The 21,874-nt window shown below is 33.2% G+C and overlaps 2 protein-coding genes across 2 annotated transcripts; one reads left to right on the forward strand and one right to left on the reverse strand.

Annotated features, from left to right (window-relative positions):
- Positions 1-4,833: 4,833 nt before the first annotated feature.
- LOC122598285 (peroxisomal adenine nucleotide carrier 1-like) lies at positions 4,834-10,544 on the reverse strand. The gene is made up of 5 exons (XM_043770881.1): positions 10,258-10,544; positions 9,302-9,533; positions 8,638-8,784; positions 5,955-6,094; positions 4,834-5,272 (listed from the first exon to the last, which is right to left on the reverse strand). The coding sequence occupies exons 1-5, from the start codon at positions 10,407-10,409 to the stop codon at positions 4,993-4,995; spliced, it is 951 nt and encodes a 316-aa protein (XP_043626816.1). The 5' UTR covers positions 10,410-10,544; the 3' UTR covers positions 4,834-4,992.
- A 3,208-nt stretch (positions 10,545-13,752) lies between these two features.
- On the forward strand, positions 13,753-19,478 carry LOC122596507 (mitogen-activated protein kinase kinase kinase NPK1-like). Its single transcript, XM_043769096.1, has 17 exons — positions 13,753-14,234; positions 14,336-14,377; positions 14,871-14,936; positions 15,024-15,134; positions 15,298-15,378; positions 15,497-15,574; positions 15,690-15,772; positions 16,108-16,189; positions 16,301-16,401; positions 16,518-16,557; positions 16,759-16,818; positions 16,910-16,959; positions 17,279-17,456; positions 17,531-17,767; positions 18,255-18,586; positions 18,693-18,760; positions 19,029-19,478. The coding sequence occupies exons 1-17, from the start codon at positions 13,899-13,901 to the stop codon at positions 19,121-19,123; spliced, it is 2,040 nt and encodes a 679-aa protein (XP_043625031.1). The 5' UTR covers positions 13,753-13,898; the 3' UTR covers positions 19,124-19,478.
- Positions 19,479-21,874: the final 2,396 nt, after the last annotated feature.

Below are 21,874 nucleotides of genomic sequence, written 5' to 3' on the forward strand. Positions count from 1 at the left end.
ACAATTTTTTTTTCTAATTTCTCCTTGTAGTTTTTACTTTTTAACATTTAACCCCCAAAAATTTTTATGTCTATATTTAATAATAACTAACTTTATGATCTCATGTTTTTATCACATAAGTTTTACATGTTTACGGTTTTACTCTTAAGATTTTTGTATTTGTTTTTTTTACTTTCTTTCTCATCTTCGAACTTTATAACTTTACGATTTTCACCCATGGTTTTTCTTAAGATTTGGTTTTGTTATCCATTACTCACTTTGAGATATATTCTTATTGTATCACATTGAGACATTATGTAGTTACATCCATATCTGCTGTGTTTGTTGAAATTGTTTTTATCTTCCTTGAAAGTAGTCATTAACTTTTCTTTGTGTATAGCAACAACTAAAAGTTCTGTTTGTTGATGATTTTATCATGTTTATATTCAAATTCTGTCATTTGAAAAACATGTTCCGCATCAACGCGCGGGTAAATTAACTAGTTCAATGTCCAATTGTAACTTATTAATTTTTTTAAAAAAAGTTTGAGAATATATATCTTTATTTATGTTATACAGTCCTAATACCCGTACGATGTACGGATTGACTATATATAATATACAATTACTATGAATATAGTATATTTTATATCAAGTGTTATATAAAACATATAACAATATTTAAGGTCAAAGTTAAAAGATAAATAAATTTAAAAAGTCAAATTTAAACATTTGAAATGAAACTGAAAGAGTAAATAATATATTAAACTCTTTTTTTATATGGGTATAGAAAATACATATAGATATATAGATTCCTTATAGATTTTGATTACAATTTTGTTAGCTATTTAGTTGATATCATTAAAATATAAATGTTTTGATAGCTAGAAGAGAGAAACCATATAAATATTTTGAGATAGATTTTATATATATTGTAAAATTATAGATTGGATAAAGCTATAGTGTTTAACAATATTAAACCACAAAATACACAATAAAACCAATAGAAAACATGCTCTCATTGATCTTTACATAAGCATAAACTAGAAAAAAAAAAAATAATCTTACTATAAGATAGACGATAAAAACATTAGGAACATAACTTCAAGTACAACGAATTGATTCAGAAGCATCATATAAAATACACAAAGAAAAACAAATTAATTGACCAGGGTTCGAATCTCACTTCTTACATTTGTAAGAATGGACTATTAGAGGGGTTTTTGAGAGTCTGGGGTTTCATCCTAGGCATGTGTGGTTCCCGCATACTGCCCAATTAGATGTCATTGTGTTGTTTCGAATGCTAACTACTAAGTACTAACTTACTATTAAAAAATATATATATATTCAGAAAAATCCCATAAAATACACAAAAAAATGCCATATATGCACACCAATCACAAATCCTTCAAAAAAAAAACCATATACGCCCACCAGTTAGAAAGCATATGGTGTAAACAATCTATGTGTCTCGATTCCTCAACCATAAATTCTTAACATGAAGATGTGTACACGATATTCTCTCATATATATTCGAAAATCGAATCTCAAAGGTTATAATTTGATAGGCTATATAAATAAATATATAAATATAAATATAAATATAAATATATAGATATAGATATAAATAAGGGTGGGTTATTTTAAGAACTCATAAAAAAAATGTGAGAACAATTCTAGACCACATATTTTGTGTAATTTTCTCTCTTTTCAATTAAATATGGAAATTTATTCAAATCATTCAAAATGTTTTATCTCACAAACCATAAATCGTTAGACGAAACAAAAGGTATGGGTAGTCTTAAAATTTCGTCTTCTTTCATTAGAGATCCAATTTGATATACTTTTGACGACTTTTTAATTTTCGTTTTCTTTTTAGTACTTACACATAACTTACACATGTGTAGGTTGAACAAAAATTATGATTCGGAACAGGTTTCGCCCTTAAGGATGTTCATAAACTAAAGCTGGTGGGGGTGATAGGTCATTGGGGGTGATAGGTCATAGGGGTTACCGGTAATGAGTGATCTACCTAACGGGCTCCGTCCGTAGCCGCTATGGCTCTGCCATGGATTGATGGGCTCCGCCCTTGGCCACCATGGCTCCGCCATGGATTAACGGCCTCCGCCTTTAACCTTCATTGTTGTGTACATATGTTCATTTACTAATTTACATGTGAAAACAATGATCCTACACATGTGTAGGTACACAAGTATAAGGGGAAAAAAACGAAAATTAAAAAGTCGCCAAAAGTATATCGAATTAGATCTATAATGAAAGAGGACGAAATTTTATGACTACCCATGTTGTTCATTTACTAATTTACATGTGAAAATAATGATCCTACACATGTGTAGGTACACACGTACAAGGGAAAAAAATGAAAGTTAAAAAGTCGTCAAAAGTATATTGAATTGGATCTCTAATGAAAGAGGACGAAATTTTAAGACTACCCATGTTTTTTTTTTCATCTAATGATTTACGATTTGTGAGATAAAACATTTTTAATGATTTTGATGAATTTTATTATTTAATTGAAGAGAGAAAAATAGGAGAAATATGTGGTCCAGAATTATTCTTGAGTTCTTTTTTATTTGTGAGTTCTTAAATAACTCTTACTCTATATAGATATATAGATATAGATATTTGGATAGGGAAATGATTAATCCTTCTAAAAAAATAGCCTAAAAATTCTTCTAACTATTGGATGATGACATGTGAAAAAATCAGGGGCAAGATTGGGAAAGAGAATTAGTAGATAACACATGTCATCTTCTTAAAGTTTTAGGGAGATTTTTAAGCTAATCTTTAGAAGGATTTATCATTTCTCATGGTGATAACATATATATAATACTCCATCTGTCTCATTTAGTTGTCATGTTGACTAACTTTGACCGTAAATAACTTTGTTTGTACTATATAGTAGTTGATGAAACTTATATGAACGAAAAGTACATTAAAAACCCAATCCATTCATATATTTTATATCAAGTGTTACATGACACAATCAAAGTTATTTACAGTCAAAGTTAGTCAACATGACAACTAAAATAGGATGGATGGAGTAATAATTTAATATAAAACTTTTAATTATATTAGGTATTTATTATTTATATACGGATAAACTAAAAAGAGGAGTAATTATTAATGTTATTTAAAAATTGCTTAATTGGATATAAACTAAAAAAAGACATGTGTCGCTTAAGTACACCGCCACGTGTTGTACAAAGAAAGCATTAATCCTGTTTTAATATATTGGTCGATAGTATTCGATGAAAATTATATCAATGGAAAATATATTTAAAACTCAATCTATCAATATATTTTATATGAAGAATTACGTAATACAAACATACTTTTACGATCAAAAATTGAAATCAAAACACTTTTAACAAGTTAAAATTGAACATTAAATTGTAAGATGCTCACCACTTTTTCCACCACACCACCTCAATCCATTTTATTTTGATGGCAACTCATCATTCACATCACACTATACCTTTAATATTTATAAACATCAAAAGATAAAAAAGAAAAAAAAAAAAAAAAAAAAAACTTACCGTATTATTTTTTTTATTAGCGACGGTATTCAAATGTGACACCATACCAACCACTCACCTATAATCCATAGATCACCAATATTTTTAGATGGATTTAAATACAAAATATGAGGTATACATGTGGAAATTAATCTAAATATTGGAAATGCTACAAGAATTTGATCCCACAAGTAGGAATTAATCTTGTGTATACATGTGGATAACTTTTATTGTATTAATATAACTACACTAACTTTTTTATGCGACTTTAATCTGCCCAAGTCGAAAAAGCTATGATTCTCACAAACCTTTTACGGGTAAACAATAAAGAGAAAAAAAAAAAAAACAAACTTGTAAGCTAAAATTCCAAGCTTAATGGCTTGTCAATTGTAATGTGTACCGACACCTCTTATAATATTCGAAATCCAACGCCCTTATTACTACGTTGGTGTGTTGAATATAATAAGATATCAAACACCTGTATGTAACCTGATCATTCGACTTTTTTTTAATGACCTTTTGTTTCGACTTATTGTATGAAAAATAAATATCCTACCAAGTCAGCCGTATATGCCCAGAAAAGAAAGAAAAAAAAAACACAAAAGATATTAGAGATAGATCCGAATTGCCTTTGCCTTGTATTCCAAAGAATTCGTTTGTTGGTATGTTTCATTCCGCTCCCCCCATCCTCTATTTATGGAGGAGGGGTTAACTTTCCCAATCCCACATATACACCAACCAAAATTTAACCTTGATTTGCAAGCCAAATACAACACGGATTTGTTTTCATACTCAAGATTATTATTAGAAATTTAATCCCGGCTCTAGTATAAATTGTTGGTGACACTACCTAAATTTGACCTCAATCTCATGTGCAAACGCCTGATAACCCTTGTTGTATGTGTATGCCATAAGGTTATTAACTATTAAAAAACCCTTAAAAATAAAATAAAAAAACCAACACTAAATGTATGCAGTTGTGAGATAATATCCCAATGATTGTTTTCGGCATTTTGCTTTATAAAAATCATATAGCAGGACGGCAGGACCCCCCCCCCCCCCCCCCCCCCCCCCCCACACACACACACACACCCACCCACAGATATAGGTAAAAATTCCAACCTATTTCTCATGAACCTTTTTTTATAGGCAAAACTTCTTAAATAAATCCACACATATTTACAAACTACTCCGTACAATGGAACGATGGGTCATTCCGTATAACGCTGGACCAAAGTTCCTTTGTTCCTTTTCTAGTGGAGTGATTTGAAGCTTCCGGGTGAACTGGATCATTTTGTACGAGGATACCACTGGGCTAGCAACTTTAAATCTTCATAGACAGTTATCTATTCAAGCACTGTAATCTTTTTAAAGAAACAACGTTTTAAACAATAAATAAATATAAAAAAACTCTTAATTTACGAGACCATGTGTGGTCCTTATTACACATCAGAACCCAATCTATCAAACACTATTTAAGAGCTTTTTAACCTGCTTCTGTTTAGAAACAAGAATCTCCTTATTCCCAGAAACAACACCCATGTGCTCTTTGTGAGCTTTTCCTTTATCATTAAAAGCAATGCTGAACTTAGCACGGTTTTTAGGATTTGGGCTCTTAAGCCTTTGAAAAATCCTAGCAACCCTTCCTTGTTCCATATGGCAGAGAGTGCCCCAGTTACTGTTTTTCTTGATTGCACATCTAATTCATCATTACTATCTTCTTCTGATTCTGCTGCCTGAATCATGACCTTGCATCTGTCCGTGGTACACATTTGACATTTCAGCTTTGACTCTTCATAATTTACGGCTTACAACTTGACTTATGGGGGTCATATTAATAGTTAACATCAAATTGACTTGCACAATTGCAACGAGTAATTTGGTAAAAAGGAAACCAACTTTGGCCAAGGTTTAAGGTTAGGTAATCAGCTTGATTTTCGGGGTGAAATAGATAGATACTTGACTTCAAATTAGACTTGCGTAATTTCAAAGACTAATTCATATAGTGCTAACCAACTTTGGTCATGGCTCAACTTACCTGTTGTTTTAGGCTAAAAAAAGCTATCAAAGTTCCAGAAATTCTGATCTAGCGTAAGCAATACATGCACGCACTCAGTCAAAAGATGATTTGGCACTTTGGCAGCTAATGTGTCGGAAACTAAGACCCAATTGGCTTTCTTAAAACGCAACCATGTAAACCGGTTAACATAATATATTACCTTAATTTACAAAATTTGAAACTTTGATGGTTTTTCTAGGTAAAGTAAGTTGGTTATGTAGAATAGAAATCTGACCAATGTTGGCTCCTTTTCTTAGGCAATTTGCTCTTCTTTTAAATTTCTACCGCTTTTATAAATGGATGTTTTAGATCACATAACTGATATAAACTTTGAAATTAAAAATTCAATTTGACCTCAAAAGTCAAAGAAGAACTCACCTGATAGCCGGGTAAGTCAAGCAGGTAGCAGCACACTTTGAGGCTGCCCCTAGCAGAAAAGCATTAAGGGCAGAAAGTGACTGCGGGTTACCAGCTTTTCCCTCCAGTAGTCTTTGTTTTAGTTGATCAAATGCAGTGTACTGCGAAAAAATTGCAAACATAATTATATATAAAATTACCCAGTGTTGATCAAGTAATTTGTATATTCTTGGAGCTCTACATGCATACAATGCAAACTTGGACCTTTTTTACCAGGAATGGAATGTCTGATAACTTCTCAGTCTAAAAGACGAGGGTCTGTATTGATTTTTGCAAGGTCAAAGACACTACTGTACATATCAAAAACTCCTGGATCTTTGACTGTTTCTAAAACCTTTACTAACTACCTCAGCTTTTTAATGAGAAAAAGCTTGGTTTTAAAATATAATGAGGGCCTGTCAATTTATCAATTTGAATTTCGGATTGATTTGGAATTGCTCAACATAAGCTGGGGGTCTTAGGTTCCATCACCTAACATTTCCTCTAATATATAGGCAGCAATAATTCACCCCCCAAGTTATATGTCTTATATGTTGAATCAGAAATATACGCACAAACTAAAACACACAGAATGTTTTCACTAATTTTCTGATTGCATAAAACGAAATAAATAAGTGCCTTATATAGGTAAAAGGATAACTGAACGGTAGTACCACTACCACTATTTTAACATGCACTACTGCCTACAAAATAGGGATTACACTAACCAACTTGACCACTTACAAGTTTATCATCAGCACTAAATTAAAATACTCAAACTACTATAATCAAAACCATAACCAAAGTTCATGTGCATTATGATAATTAATTTCAACACTCCCTCTAATTATCATAATTCCAATTCTTCAATACTTCCTTTCAACATCAAGCTTCCAACTCTTTGAAAGCTCCCTCTTAATACCATAGTCATCGCTCCTATCATTTAGTATCTTTCACATATGGCTGAATCACACTGGTATTCGAACTATCTTTCAAGTGACCCTCGAACTGTCCTTCAAGTGATCCTCGAGCAACACAGAAACTCAACACCCAAATGTTTCAAAGGGTTACCAAGATCTTGTCAGATCCATTACCACCGCCTTTGAACGAGTTTTCCTTCCTTCAAACAACCTACTAGACTATCTCGATACACGGTGATAGCTCCCCGACACATGGAGATCATAGCCATTCTGAAACACACACAATGATGGTATATCAACATTGACCGGACTTCAACACGGAAGGATAATGTTGTGATACACAATCATACAGGGAGAAAACACATCTTCAAGCAAACAAGATATTTTCTGAAAAGTGAACTTTGACTATGCCCAATGCATGGCTTCACGTGAATACACCACATTCATGCTTCTTCCTTGGATAGCTCCTAAATTAATAACTTGAATAGACATAGGACCATACAAACCAATTCAACATTGGCTGCTTTTGGCTTGGACAATTCAACCTCTCATTCACAATGTCATTCACCTCTGTTGACATCTCCAATCAGATGATTGATACCTCACCATAGCATCGACACACGACACACATCACACTGTCAATTGTCCCAATTTAACTGGGGGTTTACTCTGCTCATACATTTATGGCAAACACCACCATAACGGTCTTCATCTTCTCCACCTGTAGCAACCGTAACCGACAAGTACCATGGTTCTTCTCTCGTCACCAACGTTGCCACAGCAGCAACTTCGGACATCTCCATCTTTTTGTAGGAATCTCAAATCAGAAAACCCAACGGTGAAAACCTTAATATCCGTGTCTCAAATCCCCAATTCAAAAGACACAATGATCCACCGGCAAACGAACCCAAGATGTTCGTTTTTCTACAGTTACACACACGTGCAAAAAATTTTCTACAGCCCATAACTCCCTACAAAAACTTCTGTTCGGTAAACCCAACGGTCAGATCCTGGCAACAAGAGTCGTGAACCTTGTGCTTAAATTCCACGACGATCTGACGGCGAACAAGAAAGATACACATACACGAAAATCGCTGCTCCGAAACAGCCTTTTCCTCTTCATTCATGGGTACCAACAGCCACGAGTCACACCGACCCGTCACACTGTCATATCAACCTATACTCTCCTTGCTACAGAGATTGACATGAGTCACCTCCGGGTCACCATCTTCTGTTGTTTTTTATTTTATTTTATTTTTTGTATAACCTGTGATCAGTTTTATCACAGCCTCACAAACCAAAACTGTTCCTAGTACATTGCTGCTGCTGCGTTTTGCCCCGCAGCCAAGGGCTACACTCTTTCTCTAAAGACGACTCTCAAACCGGCCTCGAATCTCACCGGCTCTTATACCAATTGTTGAATCAGAAATATACGCACAAACTAAAACACACAGAATGTTTTCACTAATTTTCTGATTGCATAAAACGAAATAAATAAGTGCCTTATATAGGCAAAACGATAACTGAAAGGTAGTACCACTACCACTATTTTAACGTGCACTACTGCCTACAAAATAGGGATACACTAACCAACTAACTTGACCACTTACAAGTTTATCATCAGCACTAAATTAAAATACTAAAACTACTATAATCAAAACCATAACCAAAATTCATGTGCATTATGATAATTAATTTCAACATTATATAACTTTTTGTGGCTGCAACAGAACATGATTTATTACCTGAATTGCTGGATTTATCGTAAGTAAAATTGATATGCCAAGTCCATCAAATGCCTCTCCCCATGTTTCCTCTGACAGGGTCTTCCATAGCCCTTTGGACTTGCCGAAATCACTCGTTTGCATCCTTGATGCAGCTGTATCCAAAGGCTGAACAAAACACCTCATACTCTCAGGTAACAAGCCATAATGTGATTGTATTGAGTAACGGGTCAAAACAGGTCCTGGTAGAATTGTGTCCAAACGGGCCGGTATGTTGAACCACAAACACTTAATGTCTATTGTTTAAATGTTATTATAAAAAATTGACACAGTAATTACAAAAAAATTACGAATATTATAAAATTACAATAATACTTAATAGGGTGTTTGGGAGTGCATATTTGAAGTACTTGTAACTTATTAGGTTTTAAAAAATCAAAATGCACTTTGAAGTATTTGTATTAGTGGTGGTTTTAGTTTATTGTAGAGGAAACATGCCCATATCTTTAATCTGGAGAGTAGTCGTTATTTTGAACACACTCTCCATCAGCACTTAAAAGTTAAAAATATGCACCCCCAAACTCCATCTTAACACACAACCAAAATCGACTTATACGTAAGCAAAATTGCCACTTCTCGTTACATTATCGATACTGTAAGACGTGCTAATATGATTTTGACTAACCTGGGTTATTGCAACCGTGCAAGCGCCAGCAACAGCAGCAATAAGCAAGTTAGCTCTGGTTCCAATAGACTTGTATCCAGACCTCTCAATGTACATCTTCCTGAAGAAGCTATATCCATAGAAGTATATGAATGATGAAATAAACGATTGCAGGTTCTTTGTACCCAGGCCTTGAAACAAAGAAAGAACCTGACGTTTGGAAATTGCTTCCCAGAGAACATCAGAAAGGTTCCTGTTCAAAATCAGATATTCATTAATAATTCATTACAGGAGGGTTTAATTGGGCACAAAGAAGTGAGGAACATTGTATTTAGAGATTATCAACAACTTTGCATATGATCACATGGGCTAATTAGTAAGTTACCTTTTCACCCTGAATCTCAACAATTCAAAGTAGCAACAATAACAATTCAAAGTGGCCTAGTGGTACAAGAGGTCTCGCGTTCGAATCTTACTAGGTAACATCTTGGGTGTCGCCAGGGAAAAGGTTCAGAAAAGGCCACCGGAATAATCTGGTTAGACGGTGTAAATCTGAGTCAAGAGACTCGCCCTCCGCGGGTAAGCTGAACATGGAAAACCTCATCCTTTTACCCATTTATGCACTATGATTATTAAATTAACAGAAACATACTGTTAACACTATGCTCATGAACGTCATATTTGGATGTTACTATCTGGTTCTCAGATTTGAGATTAGGATCCAAACTTTAGCACTTAAAAGCAAACAACCCCTTAGCTCAAGCTTCTTAATGTAATCGATCAAATAGGACAACCATAAATAAGCTAATATATGTGCAGATATAAGCTACAAAAACAGGACTAAGCTAATATATTATATATAAATCAAACTAGAATAAACTTGAAAATAAGCTAAACCAATGATAACTGTCAATTATCTACAACAATCATTTTACTGCATAATAGAATCGTAGCCAAGAAAACAAAAGAAGAGGAACCTGTATTTACGGAGATGGGGGGTGCGTAATTCAGCTTGGTATTTGGTCTTACAAGTATCTAAAGGGTACAAGATGGTAGTGCTAGCAAGAGATCCAATTGCCCCTGCTGTTGCATCCACCAATGATTCCATATCAAACCCACCTCCCCCCATTTCCCTTCTTTTCCTTCCAAATCCTATTGAATTATTGCTATAAAACTTATTATAATGGAAACAAGTATGGAGAATTTTATCTTTCTTTTTTTACTTGAAAAAAGATGAGATATGGGGAATTCAATTCAATTATTAAAAGGGAACTATCATATATGGACAGTTACAATGCATACGTAACCAGAATGGGGGGTCTGATCAGTAACAAACGAGTACAACAAACAAAACATGTTTAGTTTGGTGATATTTTGTGAGTCAAATTTGATATTTTGACCCATTGTCAACGGTCAAACACTAGCAAAAGGTTTGTCATTAAAGTATGAGTTAATTACGTCTAATTATCTCGTCGTCCATTCAAATCAAAGTCTTTATCATTTGTCCATCTTAAATTTTACACGAATCTCTTTTTATGATAATTAATTAAATATTTTATAATGTTTTTATGAATCCATAACCAACTATTTTACTCATATTCATCTCCAATGAATGTTTCTTTTGGTTATAACCCCTTATATTTTTATATTAAATCATTATATGAATTGACGCAAACATTTGGATATAGTTAAACCACACAACAAAATCCTTATTATTATTAGTATTATTTTGATCAAATGAATCCAAATACACACACCATAAAATCAACATATCAAAAAGATCAATTTTTAAAGGCTAAAAATATACTCAAACGATAATACATATGTTTAGTCTAAAACAAAATACACATGATAACATCCGAGCCTCATAAATAAACAATCATAACACTCTTGTACTACATAATCACGGGTGGGAACCGACTGACATATAAATGTGTATATTGAACCACACATGTGTCCATATCTCATTATCACATATGAAATGCATACACATATGAAATGCATAAACACATGTGCATGCAGACATAATATGTGTACATCAAACCACACATACAATATTTACACATGTATCTTACAACTTATGAAACAATTACCACACATGAAATTATTATTTAGAAGAAAAAAAAAAAGGAAACAACGTTTAGTCATTTACCAATAAATGGGGGTGGTTTAGACAATGGTTATCGGTTATATCTTTGTTTAGTTGAAAAACATGATTTTAAGCTATGAGTTTTAATAAATTGGGTGTGTTATTAATATTTTAAATTTTTTAGTTAGCCATTCCAATTCTATGAAGACATTGAAGATGATTAAATTGAAATTGTGAATTTAAATCCGATAAGGGTTAATGGGTGAGTTACTGTGTATATGCCTTTGGGTTTGGAAAGATTAGATAAACATGTAAATCATTTAAACATGTGGGTTTAGAAAGTCAAGGTTTTCTCTTAGAGTTGTTTTTTTTTTTGTTTTCTTTGATTTTATTTGTTATAAAGTATTTTGTGCTCACTTGCTTTAAGGTATCACAAACTTTTACAAGGAAAAACAATGGACAACTTTAGTCCATGGCAACTAAGAACTTGAGTTTGAAGATAAAATTCTGTTATTTATTTATTTTTTTAACATTTGACACTCTATAAAAGGTTATGCCTATTCTTGGTCTTGGAAAACTAGGACTGTCAATGGGCTCGGGTTCGCGGGTTGGCGGGTTGAAAATCTCTGACCCTAACCCAATCCTTTAAAAATTTCATGTCAAAAATTTCAACTCTGACCTGTCAACCCGAACCCAACCCACCAACCTGGAAAAAAAAATCGGGTTGACCGGTCGAGTTTCGATTTGGCGAGTCAAATAGGTTGGTGGGTTGACGGGTTGATTTTAGTTTAAACATGTCATATGGGTCGTGGATTGACGGGTTGGTGGGTAAATTTCAGATCAAATGAGTTAGTAGGTCGACCTATAAAAAAATTGTATAAATTTAAATTCTTTTTAGGTTGGTGGGTCGATCTGGTAACTCAATAGGTCAACCTGAAACCAACCTGAAACCAACCCGAAAAAAAAATCAGATTAGTAGGTTAGTGGGTTGGCGGATTGAGGGGTTGAGATTTCACAACCCTAACCTGCGTCTCAGTTAAATTTCGAGTTGAGTCGAGATTTACATCCGTAGACTATACCTTTTGACTTGAGGTTATAATCTTTGGTATTAAAAAGTTACAGCTTTTCACTACAAGATTTATATGAATGGTTGTAACATTTCACGAAGAGTTGTTTTTTTGGTAATTTGAGAAAAACATCTCAATTTAATGATTTTAGCTAATTTGACAAAAACATCTACTATCGCATCCTTCTAACTCATAATAAAAACTTAACTCTAAATTTTTTGGTTTCAAGCAAATCACGATTTAAGTGACCGGCGATACATACGATATGTTGAGAATTTTTTTAAAAAAATAAAAATTTACCAATGTATAAAATATAAAACTTAATAGTCTTCAAACTTTGCAAAAAGTTAGTGGGCCATGCATTAACGAAGAAGATTAGACAGTGTTCCAAAAATGACGTTGGAAAGTTACGACCTAAAAAAACATGCAAAAGGGAAAAACAATTAACGTGGCACTTATTTATTTTATTTATCGTCAAACATGGTATTTATCTATTAAATTGTTCTTAAAAAAAAAGAAAAGAAAAGAAAAGAATAGAGCAATATAAAAATATAAGGGGTAATGTTAGGTAAATATACAGTACCTAAGTTTAAGTAAAGTCTGCAGTTTGGATCATTTTCTCGAAAAATAATCACTAATTAGTTTAAAACAAATAACAGAGTCTTTAATCAATTTGAAACATATAAAGAAGTTAAAAATTGTTTAAGTGTAATGATTTCATGATGGTACCCTTGTAATGTTTTTCCAAATTGATTAGTTGCAAATTTTATTGTTGCAAAAATAACATTACATTTTTATCGCGACATCAGTTATAATTTCTTTTACATAATTAGCTTTAGAGGGAAATAATAAATCTTTTTAAAATACCTTAAAAATTCTTATAACTATTAAATGAAAACATGTGAAATTATCAAGGTAATATTTATCGATTAAGAGGATTTTTATGTTAATCTTTTAGATGATTAATCATTTTTTTTGAAATAAATGTGTTATAGGTAAAACCGCAATAATAAGATATATCATGTGAAATTGTAAGCTTTAGTTGATCAAGAAAATGCTGTCACATTCTTACATCTAGTCGATTAAATTAATAGTACAAAAATACATTGGAAATACATTTTATATTTAAATAAAAAAAAAATATATATATATATATAAAATAACATATTTATCTATTTTTTATGATTTTATTTTATTTTTATATTGAGACTAAACACACATGACTTTAGGTCAAAGAAACATTAAACATACTTATAACACTTAATTCATATTATAAGGAAGTGAAAGTACCTCCCCAACGTAAACTATACCGACCCCCCAATTCTTTATTTTCCCCCTTTTCAAATTTCCATAGTTCTCCAACGGTCATTTCTCTTCCTCCCCCCCTTCACACTCCCATCACAACAATTTCATGTTCAAATTCATCATTCAATCAGATTCACAAAAGCCCTAGAACTCAGCAATGCAAGATTTTATCGGCTCCGTTCGCCGATCTCTCGTCTTCAAACCCTCGGCCACAGGAAATGACGATGCAATTGGTAATTCTTTTGGAGGATTTGTTGAAAAGATCGGGTCCAGTATACGGAAATCGAAAATAGGATTGTTTACCAAATCTTCGATTCAAGCTCTACCTCCTCCTGTTAGAGCTGTATCGAGTAAGAATGTGAAGAAAGAAGAAGAAGAAGAAGCAGGGTCGCAGATCCGATGGCGGAAAGGAGAGTTGATTGGTTGTGGAGCGTTTGGTCGGGTTTATATGGGAATGAATTTGGATTCCGGGGAGCTTCTGGCTGTCAAACAGGTTTTAATTTCTTTCTGTAACTATATCTATAGATACATATATGTGTATATATAATTATATAGTTGTGGCGGTTGTTGAAGTTTTACTGATTTGTGGTGCAGGTTTCGGTTGTGGTGAATACTGCTTCCAAGGACAAGACTCAGGTGTGTATCGATTTTACGAAATTTAAATAATTTGAAAGTTAATAAAGTTGACTTTAGGGTTGTTATTGGATTAGATTTGCATCAATTATTGATTTGATATAATTTATTTAACTAATTTATACTACAAGTTTTCAATACAAGTGCACTTATTTCTGTAGGGATACAATTCTCTAAACATGAAGTAGTGTAAGAGCCTACTAAAATACTAAATACATAGCAGCACGTATTGCCCATTATGAATCCGTAGCAATTACCGTCAAATTGACTTCCTTTAAGGAATCTGATAAGCCTTGGATTACATTAGCTCCAAGATTTGCAATTTGCATTGTAGTATATATAAAAATGGTTTATATTCGAAGTTATTTAGTTTTAAGATATAAATATTGAGCAAGTAAGCTTTGTTACTGAGGATTATAATTTGAAGTATTGATAGATTGAGCAACACAAGCCTCACATGCCTAATATTCTAATGGATTCTTCTTACACGTGATAGACTCATATTCGGGAGCTTGAAGAAGAGGTGAAGTTATTAAAGAATCTTTCACATCCAAACATTGTTGTAAGTGTCCATACTTGTTTAAGAATCTTGCTTTTAATGAATAGCAATTAATATCATAAGCTTGTGTATCTTTTTGTTTGGTTACAGAGGTACCTTGGAACTGCCAGAGAGGAGGACTCGTTGAATATCTTCCTGGAATTTGTTCCGGGTGGATCTATCTCATCACTCCTCGGAAAATTTGGTTCCTTTCCTGAATCTGTAAGTTAGTTTTAATGAAAATCTGTATTCCGGTTGACAAACAAAGGTTGCATAAGTTTAAAAAGTGCCGTGGCTTTTGAATTTAAAATACTAAAATCTGATAAAGGTCGATTAGCAAAAACAGTTGTTTTTGAAACTGATCTTTAATTTGTACATGAAACAGGTGGTAAGAATGTATACAAAGCAAATACTATTGGGACTTGAGTATCTCCACAAGAATGGTATCATGCATAGAGACATTAAGGTATATTTTTCTCTCCATGTTTATGCATGTTGAGTTGCTCAGCATGTGAGCGTCTATTTGTAAGTTTTTATGTACAAAGTTAGCCAATGTTTAGACTTTATGACAAATGCTGTTGCAGGGGGCAAATATTCTCGTTGATAATAAAGGACGGATCAGACTTGCGGATTTTGGTGCCTCCAAGAAGGTTGTTGAGCTGGTATGTATGTTGTGTCCCTTAGTATATATACGTGCTTAATAATTTTTGCCCTAATGAGGGTATTCTGTCTGAATAGTTCTCTTAAGTAACTGTGTGCTTTGCATATTTTCTGTAGGCTACCATGACTGGTGCCAAGTCAATGAAGGGTACCCCGTATTGGATGGCTCCTGAAGTTATACTCCAGACCGGCCATAGCTTGTTAGTGAAATCATGCAACTCATATTATTAGTTTATCATATGATTTTTTTAATATATTGATTATTACTGGTACGTTTCTGGTAATTATAACTGGGAATATTATGCTTTTTAATGGATTAATTTTGCTCAATCGGACAGTTAACGATAAATGTTACATTCTCTTAACTTTTCAATGGTTAACTTTGTCAGCAATATGTCATTACAATGAATTATGTGTTCTATCTGTCCGTATAAGACTGACCCGTGTTCTGTCCATCTACAAGCAATAAGGCTTGCAGTGTAGATTCAGTATCACTTTAGATGGATTAAAGGTGTCTTGTTCTTTGTTTTTGTAGTTCCGCAGATATATGGAGTGTTGGGTGTACTGTTATTGAGATGGCAACCGGAAAGCCTCCATGGAGCCAACAATATCAGGAGGTATCAACATATGACTACTTCTCTAATCATCCAATGTCATTGGATCAATTTGTGTACATGTGATTGTTTTTGCTTTGTTGTACTGTATTAAATAATGGGTGTTTCTTTCAGGTTGCTGCTCTTTTTCATATAGGGACGACAAAAGATCATCCACCTATACCAGACCATCTCTCTGCCGAGGCAAACGATTTTCTGTTAAAATGCCTCCAAAAGTATGAATATATTTGTTGTAACTACAAGTGTCAATTGTTTTTACAAATTTTTAACATCCACTATGCATTCAACTTTTACTTTAATTCTTACCCTTAAATGGCCAACTTGCTGGCAGGGAACCGGATTTCAGGCCTGATGCGTCAGAGTTGCTGCAGGTGATTCTCCATGACAAGCTTTATTTATAGTTGCTAAGTTGTAAAAGAAACATTTAGTTTCTACTTATGTAAGCAGCTTTTATTTGCCGAGTTGTGTTGTTCAAATTATCAATTTGGAAATGTCAGGGAAACTGTTTTTGGACAGTGCATTTTATCTTCCAACTTTTATATTGGTTTTTAACGTTTGATAATTCTCTGCAGCATCCTTTTGTAACTGGAGAATATAAGGAGACTCATCCTGTATTTCGCACATCGGTTATGGTTAGAATCCTAGCATGAAGCCTCCTTGATTCAATTTCCTAACGATACTTCATTCATTCTTCTACAAATCTTAACATCCTTTTGATGACAGGGTACAGCTTCCAATCAAATACCAACATCTAAGAAGGAACCTAGAAACTCGTAAGATTTTTTGCTGTCACCTTATCCCTAATTATGTCATTTTTTGCTGGCAGCGGCAAATTTTGACCCATTGACTTATAAATGGGTCTATTGGTGTTATGTTATATCTATAATGGGGCAAATGAATGAAACAAATTTGGCCAAAAGTCATATAAAGTGTGTTATTATTGTCAAAATTTTGGACAAATGGTTTTTCTGACCCACACATACAAAGAGGAACTAGTAACCCACTTTGATCCGTTATGCAAGCTATCAGAACCTCTCATTTTACCACCTCAAGTTTGTGGAATAATAAAAGCAAACATGTTTGCTAATGCAGCATTAGTCCCGAGATTAAAGCAAGCGGTGTTATGAACAGTGTGAGGTGCTCAACTATCTACCCTGATAAATGGGGATCAAACAGATACGATGATGACATGTGTCAGATGGATGACGATTTCATGGGGTGCACATCTATGAAACTTGACCCTGGCTTACTTTCTAATGATGTTAACAAGGTAACAAAGCAACATATATATCTTTCTTTTGATGTGGTTTATCACAATCCTAACCAGGTTTATCTTGGGAACAGAGTTTTAATCCAATGATGGAACCTGATGATGACTGGCCATGTCAATTTGATGGAAGTCCGGAATTGGTCAACAGCGCGGCTAATCTATTTCCAGATCAAGGTTCTGAGATGAATGCAGAGAGTCTTGGAGCACGCGGCAATGAAAGTTATGGTTTCACCTTTCCTAATGGTACCCCTGGAGTGGAAGAGGAAGAAGAACTTACAGAAATAAAGATACGAGCATTTCTGGATGAGAAGGTGCACTTTGTTCCCATTTAGTATTTTTGTTACCGATTAACCATTAAGGTGGCCCCATTTAGCTATGGATGGGGTCGATTGAGAGGCTATGTAACAATTATAATACATAAAGTTATAAAAGTTACTCTCAAGTGGATTGAACATGTTGAACTCACCCAAGGTGTATTTTTAGAGCAGAAAGCCTTCTAAATTGTATTTTTTATAAAAATATTAAGTTCTTACAGAAATTTAAGTTCTTATATGAAGTAAGATTTGACACACTATTTAGTTATAGACTTATAGAAAGGTTAGATTTAGAGAGAAAGTCGGGTCAGCCTGCACTAAAAGTTAACCATACTAGTTACCCAATCCTGCCCGGCAGGTTCATTTTGTTGCGTCGCTAATGGACAACAGAGGAGAAAATAAAAACAGGAGTGGTTGCGCACATGTGTTTTCGAATACCTGTGGTAATATTGGAAGTTTTAAAGTTGCCTATATGTTTTTACAGGCATTAGATTTGAAGAAGATGCAGACACCTCTATATGAAGAATTTTACAACTCCTTGAATGGAGCCATTTCTCCTGCTGGGAATGCAAACAAGGAAAATTCATCAAATAACCTGAACTTACCTCCAAAAAGCAAATCTCCTAATAGGCTGTTCAGAAAGAGGCTATCTTCCGCTGTTGACGTTTCCTATATTGGTAGCCCTGGTAATAATTCTAGGCGTGTATCACATATTAGTGGTGTAAATGATCAAAATCCTCGTGAATGTCGGTCACCTCAGCATGGTCAATTGAAACAAAATGTTCTCGATTCTCAGAGAGAGGCCATCAGTCCAAGGTTTGTGATAAATCTCTACTGCTTATCTTACTGCGTTTTTTCGAAATGAGATTCTTAATTGTGTTGTGACAGTATGAAGTTGAAACTTAATGTCTTTTATTTATAGCGCAAGCTTCTCTGAAAGGCAAAGAAGATGGAAAGAAGAACTTGCAGAAGAGCTTGAAAGAAAACGAGGCAAGTTTCTTGTTCCATTATTTTGAGATAGCTGGTAGTTCCTTCGCTTTCGAAAGGAATCAACTTCAAGGAGTAATGTTTAGCTCTGATTAGTTAAATGGATATGAGCAATGGTTATTAATTAAATAAGACAACATGAACAATGAAATGAACACAGGTGAAAATATGAACAAACATTATACAAAAATAGTCATCACGCCAATGAATTTGTTGCTGATTTATTTTTAGATATGTTGTATGAGTCTGATTCTTGTAAATCTAATGACAGAGCTTTTAAGGCAAGCGGGTGTAGTAAAAACAGCATCCCCAAAGGATCGGATGATGAATAATCGTCAAAAAAGATTTGTGTCGCCAGACACATGACAAATCTTTTTCAGTATGTGCCTCGTACATCATGATACATACTGCTTGGCTGAGCTGATCTGAAATGAAAAGGAGATAGCAGCATCAGGGTGAAGTGAAATTATATATTGTGGTGGGTGGTTTGTGATTTAATTTTGTTTTAATCGTTCTTGTTAAAGTAAATTGTATCTAGTTTATGATGAGAAGCATACGAGCAAGAGCAAGACCACCTTCCTTTTGTATCAAAATCATGTGGTCTACCTCATATATACACATTTTTTATATCCTTCTTTTGATTCATTTAACTTCTAATCTATGTTAATGAGTGAAATCTAAATAATAATAGTAGTAAAGAGAGATGTCGTTTGCTTTTAAATTCTCCATAATTACTACTCGTATATGGTATTTGGATAACCTTGCTTTTACATATGATCGTTTGATACTTTGATGTCCAAAAATGAGTTTTGAATTATTAGTTCTACACTAATTACAATTATTAGTTCTACACTAATTACAACAGAACTATCAAAGTTTTACACTAACGCTATCTTTTAAGCCAATCACTTGGTTCACAACCAAATTGCCCACGATCTTTCACATCGGGGTAAATTAATTACAACTAATCTGCCATTGGAATATTGGATCATCCAGCATAAAGTACCTAAGTGTTCTTTTTGAGTTTTTTAAATTATAATCATGAGAAAACGGGTGTTTGTGTTTGCTTATCTAGCTGAGTTTATACTTGTTAGATACAATCATTAAAGCTTGTCAATTTTAATAAACCAACCTTGGCGGGTTTCTTTATAATATGAGAGGTAATATGTTAATAAAAAAATAAATCATATTGTACATCATGTACAAAATGGATAACGCATGAACGTTTTGTGTATACAAAAGATAATTTATTCACATGTCACCTTCCTAATCGATAGGTTTAAAAAGACTAAAAATTAGATGGCGAGAGAAAATTAGTCAATGTTTTTACTTTTTACTATTGACACAAAACTTACATAAGTTATATAAAGATTACTGTATTTAAATAAGAAAATTAGTCACTGTTAATGTTTGTGTTTAAAGAAACACACAAAGAGAGAAAGAGAGAAAACTAGTTCATAAAAATGTAATGGAACTGTATATTGCAATACTATAAGAAAACAACTTGACGTGTTTTAATTTTTCAAGAACTTCACTCTACTCCTAGGTTATAGCAAATAAAACGAAAGAATTGAACTTGATAGTCAAATCAACTTAATTTAAACAACTCCTTTCATTTATAATATACTAAAAAGCTTACATAAAACTAGTCACTGTTTTTACTATCGACATAAAAATTACATAAATTATATAAAGATCACTTCAAATACGGATAAATAAGAAATTCTAAAAGAGCAATCTAAAATGTCACACTAAACAAATATTGCAACAAGGGAAGATGTTTACACATTCATACATTTGCAACAACAGAAGACCCATACTTCATTATCACTCCACGTTTTATCCTTCTTCTAACCGTGACATCATCTTCCTTGGTGGTGTACTGGTGTTAGTGTCGACCCGACCGACCAGTTAACACATTGGCTTTTTCGATTTAAATAAGCCAAAGATTAGGACCTACCTAGCTTGAAATCCTGGATTCGCCATTGAGTTTAGGTAAGGTCTTGGTCTTTCTTCTTTTTTATTAATCAATTAATGCGTATCAAATTTGATATATTTCTTTTTTATTAATCAATTAATGCGTATCAAATTTGATATATGGATAAGTGATTGTTAAAGTTTTAATACGCTTAATTCAGAAGGCACACATCACTAAATGGTTTTCTTGGAAGACCTATTTTAAAGATGCATCATTTGTATTCTTTATTATGTATTTTAAAAATGTGCATCATTTGTATTATGTATCACGCTAGTTTAATACATGTTTCAAAAACTCACTTACTCTAAATTGCCATTAAAAACAAATTATGACGTAATTAAAGTAACATGTAAACATCCAAAAGAAACAACAATATAACAATTCTTAGTTTCTTGTTATTCGAGTAACCTAATAAAAATTTGTGACAAAAAAATATAGATCTGTAAAACTCAAGGTGTCTCCATGTAAATTTGTGACAAAAAAGCATAGATTTGTAAAATTTTAAGTTCCCATGACCAAAAAAATAAAAAAAAACTCCTTAAAAGAATGGTTCCAAGTTAAATTATATTTAGACTCTCTTAAAAAATAAAGTCTGAACGTTCCAACAATGTCCACACTCATTTGAGTTTCTCCCTATGAAGATGTAGTTGCCATTCTTTCACAATCTCCAGCTGCAAAAAAAGCGTATCACCAGTTTCTGGATCGTTGTAAAGATACATTTTTTAAGTTGAATGATTTGACACTAAAGCAAGAATTCTGATGTTAAAATTTGTGTTTAAAGAAACACAAAGAGAGAGAAGAGAGAAAACTAGTTCATAAAAATGTAATGGAACTGTGTATTGCAATACTATAAGAAAACAACTTAATGTGTTTTAATTTTTTTAAGAACTTTACTCCTACTCTTAGGTTATAGCAAATAAAACAAAGAATTGAACTTGATAGTCAAATCAACTTAATTTAAACAACTCATTTCATTTATAATAGGGATAATATACTATGCTGTTAATAACAATCATCTTCCTCTCACAAACATCCCCTGTTTATCACATGATAAAATCAATAATCGCCCCTCCTGAATGTGAATCATCTAGCTAAATGCTGTTAACAGCATATTAGCTATCCTTTTTATAATATACTAA

Source organism: Erigeron canadensis, chromosome 4 (genome assembly GCF_010389155.1).
Source record: "Erigeron canadensis isolate Cc75 chromosome 4, C_canadensis_v1, whole genome shotgun sequence".
In the NCBI taxonomy this organism is placed as follows: domain Eukaryota; kingdom Viridiplantae; phylum Streptophyta; class Magnoliopsida; order Asterales; family Asteraceae; genus Erigeron; species Erigeron canadensis.